This window comes from Lithobates pipiens, unplaced genomic scaffold (assembly GCF_037356315.1).
Source record: "Lithobates pipiens isolate NorthernLeopardFrog02 unplaced genomic scaffold, aLitPip1_a1.2 Scaffold_27, whole genome shotgun sequence".
NCBI classification, from domain to species: Eukaryota; Metazoa; Chordata; class Amphibia; order Anura; family Ranidae; genus Lithobates; species Lithobates pipiens.
The window spans coordinates 158,994,947-159,004,104 of record NW_027507788.1 but is presented as its reverse complement, the minus strand read 5'-3'; the positions used below and the strand labels follow the sequence as shown (position 1 = coordinate 159,004,104).

The 9,158-nt window shown below is 33.7% G+C and overlaps 1 protein-coding gene across 1 annotated transcript; it reads right to left on the bottom strand.

The window, feature by feature from the left end:
• Positions 1-523: 523 nt before the first annotated feature.
• Positions 524-4,450, bottom strand: BSX (brain specific homeobox). The gene is made up of 3 exons (XM_077456146.1): positions 4,000-4,450; positions 1,396-1,586; positions 524-1,235 (listed from the first exon to the last, which is right to left on the bottom strand). The coding sequence occupies exons 1-3, from the start codon at positions 4,325-4,327 to the stop codon at positions 990-992; spliced, it is 765 nt and encodes a 254-aa protein (XP_077312272.1). The 5' UTR covers positions 4,328-4,450; the 3' UTR covers positions 524-989.
• Positions 4,451-9,158: the final 4,708 nt, after the last annotated feature.

Here is a 9,158-nt window from a genome sequence, read left to right as displayed (position 1 = left end):
AAGGAAGAAAAGAACGGAGGAAGGAAAGAATGAAGGCTAAATTAAGACAGGAGTTCAGAAAAAGTATACATCAATTTCATCTAAAAATTAGTGTTAAAAATAATTTACTAATGATTTACTAAAGGAGTTGGGAATCTTCCCTCAATAAATTGTAGCTGTGTTCACTTTTAATATCCAATCATGTGCAAATTAAATAATAAATAAATATACAGGCTTTTCACGTGATTGGATAACTGAAGTAAATATTTAAAGATTCTCAACTCCTTTAGAAAAACAGACTTGACAAGTCAACAGAGAATCATTCTTAAACTACAGCTGGGGGAACCAAATATATATATATATATATATATATATATATATATATATATATATATATATATATATATATACATATATATATATATATATATATATATACATATACATATACATATATATATATATATATATATATATATATATATATACATATACATATATATATATATATATATATATATATATATATATATATATTCAGCATAGTGAGCATTGTTCACGATAAATTAGTTATTCGCACACGTGGAAGGGATTTTTACAACCATTGACAAATAACACATAACATGGAGAAATGAAAGTGCACAAGGGAAATGGGGAAATCATGGGTCTTCTCTGATGAAGTCACAACAGGTGTATAATACCATGATATACTATTAGGCTCCAGCATCTTGTTGATGGGGCGCTGAGGTCCTCTCCTGTCCATGTGATTTGCTGGGTTTATCATTAGTAGAGATAGGAGAACTGTCCAAGAAAACTGGGGAGAGTCATATAAAGACTTTGAATTGAGGTGTTGTATGAGTTTATTAACACCCATCTCTCACAACAGAGCCCCCCACTCAAGAGTGTGTGCTGTACAGCAGTCTTGGGGTCCCCCCGCTCATGTCATAGTGGTTATGGGTGCATATTCCATGAAAGGCCCCCAAGCTCTAGGTGTCCTTTGTATCCGGCTGTTATAGCAGATGGGGGGGACACATATCATCCTCTATGATATCCACCTCATCGTCTGGTTCATCTCTCAGGTACCGACTCTGGCTGTTTGGGTCCTTATCTATATCGGCTCCGGAGTTGTCCCCGAGTTCTGTGTCGCTGGAGCCATGGTCTAGGGGTCCATTACTGGATGGGGCTTTACTGTCATCCTGAGTCTTTCTCAGCTGCTTTTTGTGCTTCATCCTCCGGTTTTGGAACCATGTTTTCACCTGCAGAATGTCCAAAAAACATATTTTTGAGAACACAGAAACCTAAACAATAGGAATATGAATTCAAGCTCCATGGTAAATCTCTGGATTATCTCCAGAGTAACCCCTAACCCTGCATAGATAGTTAAATGGCAGAGATAGATAGATTATAGATGGTTACCTGTGTCTCTGATAGGCTGAGTGCAGTGGCTAGCTCCACTCTCTCTGGGGTGGACAAATAACGCTGCAACTCAAAACGTTTCTCCAAACCCGATAACTGTGAATCTGAGAACACGGTGCGAGCTTTCCTCCTCCGACAGTGCTTCCCCGGCAGCTCACTGTGATGAGGGAATAGGGCAGGCATGGGGAGACCTGGAGGGAGGTTGCCACAATTATAGAATCATCAGATATACCTTAAACAGCCAGTCTCTAAATAACTGTGTGCAAACTCTATTAATCTGCAAGGCATTTTCTTCAATAATTTCTGCATATATTTTGGACATTTTCTTTGCTATTCTCTGCATATATTTATATTTATATATTTGGACATTTTGTTCATCAATCTCTAGATATTTCCTTTCATTGCAGAGCAACTATAAATTATATTACAACTGTACATTATAATATTCAGTTCTATACATATAACTGCTGGATATTACACTAATCAATCTCTATATATATATTTTATAAACTGAAACCATCAATTAGCTGTCCAAATCTTGTAAAGTGGTATTATTTATATATTTTATATATTTATACTATTTATATATACTCACCCTGGACATCACATTTCTGTTCATACATACATTATCATCATTACGTCTACTAACAGGTGTAACAGGTGGACATTGCAATAGTGGATGTGTAAATAAATAAATAAATATAAATATATATATATATATATATATATATATATATATATATATATATATATATATATAAAATTCTACAATACTAACAAAATGTATTAGTATTTTTATGTATTATTATTATTATTGTGTATATTTCTTGTACAGTATATCACAATCATATATATATATATATATATATATATATATATATATATATATATATATATTTATGCACATTATATTACTAAATTCTATATAATTTTACAGTATATTATATTTAATAGTTGCATTTATATAAATATCAGTTTACTGCATATTTTAATTTAAATTGTAATAAATATTTTAATTTAATTCTGTATTGTTGCTGTATATTATCAGTTCTTTGTATTCTCACTGGAGGTTATAAACTTTTAATTTACATATAGTCTATCTGCTGGTAATCACAACTTGTTTAGCCCCTCTAGAATTCAACCTTCCATTCTCTGTATCAAATATTTACATAATAAAAAACAATTGTTTAAACCAGTGTCAGCAGTTATTTGCATATATAGTCATATATGGTTATACATTTCATGTAAATACCTGCTTTATATTATATTATGTATTATTATGTTTATAAACTCTGATCATCAAAATTATAAGTCCTTTGTATGTTTGTAGTTTTGTACAGTATATGACACTTCTGTTATTTATTATATTATTACTCATATGTATGCCTTATGTATCAAAAATTATTCATATATGGTCATATGCAGCATTGACATATAGAGGTAATAATAATCTGAACATTCCCAAATCTATGTCTGACTAGTGTATGATAATTATTTTATACATGGCTCAATTTTTCATGTATACTCCCCATGTTCTATGTACATTGGAAAATTTTTTTATTTTTTATTATTCTAATAATTATTTATTATTATAATAATAGAACAGTTTATGAACTTCAGATATCAAACCCTATCTTACATGATCAAATATAAAAAATATATAGTATTTTGTTGATATTGCCTTACATAAAAGACAAATCGGGAATACACTGTGATTCATGAACAAAGTCTGAAAATCTAAATTCATAAATATTACGAAAACACTAAGAAACTACCATAATAAGTTATAGCCTTTTGTGTGTTGTGGTGTAAAAAAGAAAAACACACAATAAAAGGATAATAAAAATCTAGAGATAACTGCAAAGCATAACTTGTAAATAGAAGATTGTAGAGGTAGGCTCAAAAAGGTTGTTGATTTCTGTCTAACGATCTTCCTAAATTATTTTCTCCTTTATGTAATTTAAGACTAAATATCAAAAATATTAAATGTACTTTACAAAATAATATAGTGGTTGAACTTGACACAATATGCACCCAGTCCTTTCTCGTTTTATATTGTTTAAATAGATATACAGTATATTGTTTTATATTTTATTTTGGTAATTATATTATTTATTTATGTATTTACTTATTGTTTAAAATTAGATAATACAGTAGCCTGCATTTATAAAACCACAAGTGTGCGATATTCTGTATTTATGTGATTCGTTTCTAGGAAAATAACTTGACTGAAAATTCAACAAAGTGCAACAAGTACATTTATTCTAGTGTTTGAAAAAATAACTTTGAGTTTACATTTATGTAAAATGCTATAACATATACAAGATTTCAGAATTACTTTGATATAGCATGACATATTGAATATTTTGTTTTAACAATTACATTTTTTTTTTTTACTTTTATTTATGATTTTTATTTTTTTTTTTTGCCTAGTTCTACTTTTCTGGTTCCTTTAGATTTTTTTAAGACCAAAATCATGCTGAAATAAACAATTTAGTCTACCTGAACTGGAAGGCCAACCTTACAACAGTCAGGGTGTCAGGTCCCTTCACTGACCCAATTGCAATGACCCCCAATTGCATATGTTATTTGCATGCTACTTACCGGAGGTGGCTAGGAAAAACGGGTGGTGGTCCGCCTTGTGCAAAGGGTGGTGGGGATGGGGTGCTAGGATGGTGGGAGTTGGCATTAAAGGGTAGCCATAATCAAAGAGGGGAACTCGAGAGGCAAAGCTACTGCTGAAGTGACTGCTGCTGGACTCTCTTAGTGGCTTGGGCTTGTGCAGTAGGATATCCTCTATGAAGAAGGATGTAGGTCTCTGGGTGGACACCTGATGAATTGGAGAGGTGAAGTTTAAATTCATGGTGCCAGGGATGGCCACTTGCTGCTGTGGAAAAGGTCTCAGTTGTGACTCTGAAATGTCAGCGAGCATTCAGCCAGCAGAGAAGGAGGACAAGGATGAAGAAGGGGCTCTCTTCTATCAGGAGGACAGGTCTTCTTCTAGGGGCTTGAGAGACTCTCCAGAGAGCCAATCAGAGGCCAGGGCGGAGGGTGGGAGCTGTCAGACACTGCAGCTCTCTCTGCCAGTCATGGAGCGCTGCTGTCCAAGGTGCTGAAACTCACATTAATCAGCACTAGATTACCCTGTGAGGGGCGCCTGAGAGGCCATTAACTCCATCTACTACTAATCGCCTCATGGAAATGGGCTAATTTATTAGCACACAAACAAACAGCACACAGACAACACAACCCCAACAATACAACCCTATATACACACACAGTACTAACACAACACTAACAATGCAACCCTATATACACACACACAGGTATATATGTACTAACACAACCCAAAATTAGAGCTTTATCTAACTTTATCAACAACAGCTTTACATTTCCTCCATACATGTCACTTAGGGTTCTTTTTCTAGCTTTTTTTTTCATTTATAGTAACATATGTGGTTATAGTAATCAAGTATATGTATATAACAGTCTTTGTATCTATCTATCTATCTATCTATCTATCTATTTATCTATCTATCTATCTATCTATCTATCCTTTTTTCTTTAGATCCGTTGCTTTCTTTCTTTCTTTTTTTTGGATATATATCCTTTCTTCCCCTCATCAATCTCTTCCTTCTTTTTTATCCTATTTTCCTTCCTTCCTGTAAATCTCATATCTATAGATCTGCCTATTGTCTATCTATCTATTTATCTATCTATCTATCTATTTTTCTATCTATCAACTTATCTAGTCTTTATCTATCTCATATTTACCTACATATTATGAATCTATCTATCTGTCTACCTATATCCATCTATCAATTTATCTGCCTATTCTCAACCTATCTATATGTCTATCTATCTATCTATTATCTATATCATATTATCTATTTACCTACATATTATCTATCTATCTATCTATCTATCTATCTATCTATCTATCTATCTATCTATCTATCCATCTACATATTATCTATCTGTCTATCTATCTATAACTTCTACTGTCTATCTATCTATCAATTTACCTGCATATTATCTATCTATCTATCTATCTATCGTCTATCTATCAATTTACCTGCCTATTATAAATCTATCTGTCTATTTATTTATCGACTTATCTATATCTAGTCTAAATATCTATCTATCTATCTATCTATCTATCTATCTATCTATCTATCTATCTATCTATCAACTTCTCTATAGCTAGTCTATATCTATCTATCTCATATTTATCTATTTATCTGCCTATTATCTATCTATCTATCTATCTATCTATCTATCTATCTATCTATCTATCAATTTACCCTGCCTATTATCAATCTATCTGTCTATTTATTTATTAATTGACTTATCTATATCTAGTCTATATTTATCTATCTCATATTTATCTATTTATCTGCCTATTATCTATCTATCCATCTATATATCCATCTATCTACTACCCATCAATTATCTATCTATCTCTCTCATATTTATCTATCTATCTATCTATCTATCTATCTATCTATCTATCTATCCTCTATCTATTTATCTATCTATATCATATTTATCTCCTTATTATCTATCTATCTATCTATCTATCTATCTATCTATCTATCTATCTATCTATCTATCTATCTATCTATCTACCTACCTATTAATTTATCTATCTGTCTATTTATCAACTTATCTATATCTAGTCTATATCTATATATCTCATATGTATCTGCTTATCTATCTATCTATCTATCTATCTATCTATCTATCTATCTATCTATCTATCTATATATCTAGCTATCTATCTATCTATCAATCTACATATTATCTATCTGTCTATCTATCTATACCTTCTACTGTCTATCTATCTATCAATTTACCTGCCTATTATAAATCTATCTGTCTATTTATTTATCGACTTATCTATATCTAGTCTAAATATCTATCTATCTATCTATCTATCTATCTATCTATCTCATATTTATCTGCCTATTATCTATTTACTTATCCCGTTTCTATCTATCTATCTATCTATCTATCTATGTATGTGTGTATGTATGTATCTATCTATCTATCTATCTATCTATCTATCTATCTATCTATCTATCTATCTATCTATCTATATATCTCATCTACTGTCTATCTATCTATCAATTTACCCTACTTATTATCAATCTATCTATCTTATTATCTATCTACTTATCTAGTATCTATCAATTATCTATCTGTCTCTCATATCTATCTATCTATCTATCTATCTATCTACTATCTATCTATCTATCTATCTATCTATCTATCTATCTATCTATCTATCTATCCCTGAACAGACCATACATTTTTCCATACTTCTCTCTCACCCATCCCCCCCTCTTCTACGCCACTCATTTTATCTTTTTCTCTCTATAGATTTCTATATACATAGTACATATTTATTGACATTATCACATTCTCTGTTACTTGTGTTCCTCCTGTGCTGCCTTTGTGTTTTCTGTTTTTTTTTTTCTAATGTACAACACTTCCCCGAAGTCAATTTTGCCAAATTAGCATCACATCGAACATCAGAGGCGGCTAATTTTGCCTAGCAAATTGCTCTAATTATGGATGTTAAACTGGCGGATATTAAACCGAGGACTTTGATTCCACCTACTTTCATTTCTGGAAATCGAGTCATGATCATTACAATTCCAATCACTGCGGTTAATAGTTAAAAGTGTTTTAATAGAGCTGGATTCCTCGCTGGCCCATGCTATTAGATAATTAAAGGAGTCTAGTGCTAATCTCTCTGTTCACCGCCGCCATGGCTCTGTGCTTCAGCAGGTAGGACAAATTAATTACCAGAATCAATTAGGCCTTAAAGGAAGGGGGGAAGAAAAGAGAAGAAGGAGTACGAGGCGGTGTAGTGTCGGAGCGGAGGAACCATGCCTTCCATATGTATGAGATGTTAAATTGTAAATAAATGGAAAAACCTTTCAAAGAATTGAAATGGCAATCAGACTTTTAATGAAGGAAGACGGAGCTGGACTGCGAGCTATCCTCTGGGCCTTTGTGTCCAGCTTCTCCTCCATACACAGCCTAAAGTGGATTAATAAGAGGGGGTCTCAAGCTGGGTGGTTTCAGTATCACGCAATCCACAAGGGGAATCCCCCCCCCACCACATTGTGTGTAATATAAGAGTCCCAGGTCTCAGTGGATCCCCCTGTTTCAGGCTGCACCATGGAGGTGGTGGCGGAGATGGGGGGGGGGGGGGTTGTAGAAGTGGCTAAATATATGCATTATAAATGGGCTTGCTGTGTGTGATGTCATACATATGTATTACAATTTACTACCTTCATGTTGTCACACTTGTAGCATATGTCAGGATGGAGTTTTATTACTGGTAGTAGCAATCTCTAAAGTGTATATAAATCCTAACAAAGAACTTTGCTTATTTCATTTATTTTAGTCTGCTAAAAAATAGCGCTGAATGTTTTTTATATATATATATATATATATATATATATGTATTAGCACAAAAAATACCGATTGAACCTTCCAAAAACAGTGCTGAAGAATGTAGAAAGGATGAGAGCACCACAAAACTGATATGATAGGTCTTTACTGGGTATAATAAGAGAAAACCCAATGCGTTTCAGGAGCTGAATACTTCCGCTTCATCAGGGCTGGGGATCAAGAGGACAGGATAGCATAACCTTTTATGTGAGTCCAGAAGGTCTTTATTTTGTGAAGCAAAAGAAAAACGAACACATTTCGTGAGCTTAAAACTCCCCTTCATCGTGGGCTTAGTGGTTAGGACTTCTGCCTAGAAGCATTAGGGTCATTGGTTCAAATCCAACCACAACACTACCTGAACGGAGATATAAAGTGTTATAGTGTAGGAACTTATTATTTAACCACTTTCTGACCAGTCGTCGTCATTACACAGCGGCAGGTCGGCTCAACTGCGCGAATCGCCTTAGCTGGACGCGATGTCCGCCGGGGAACCCGCAATCGTCTAGTACAGAGGCAGAATGGGGATCTGCCTATGTAAACAAGTGGATCCCAATTCTGGCAGGGGACAAGACAGAGATCTACCGTTCCCTGTCATTGGGAACAGTGATCTCTGTCATATCCCTGGCAGCCCACCCCCCCCCCCCCCTACAGTTAGAACACGCCTAGGGAACACACTTAACCCCTTGATCGCCACCTAGTGTTAACCCCTTCCCTGCCAGTGTAATTTTTCCATGGATCAGCACATTTTTGTAGCACTGATCAATATAATAATGTCACTGGTCCCCAAATGAGTGTCATTTGGTGTCAGATTTATCCGTTGCAATGTTGCAGTCCTGCTAAAAATCACAGATCACCGCCATTACTAGTAAAAACAATAAGAAATAAATAAAAGTCCCTAAATCTATCCCATAGTTTGCGCAAACCAATCAATATACGCCTATTGCAAACATTTTTTACCAAAAATATGTATAAAAATATATACCAGCCTAAACTGAGGAATAAATGTGTTTTTTTTTTCTTGGATATGTATCATAGCAAAAAGTTTAAAAAAAAAGGTTTTTTTTTTCAAAGTTGTCGCTCTTTGTTTATAGCGCAAAAAATAAAAACCACAGAGGTATCAAATACCACCAAAAGAAAGCTCTATTTTTTTCCCTATTTGTGGGGAAAAAAGGACATAAATTTAGTTTAGGTACAGTGTCACACCACCACGCAATTGGCAGTTAAAGCGACGCAGTGCCGTATCGCAAAAAATGGCCTGGTCAGTAAGGGGCAAATCCTTCCGGTGCTGAAGTTGTTAA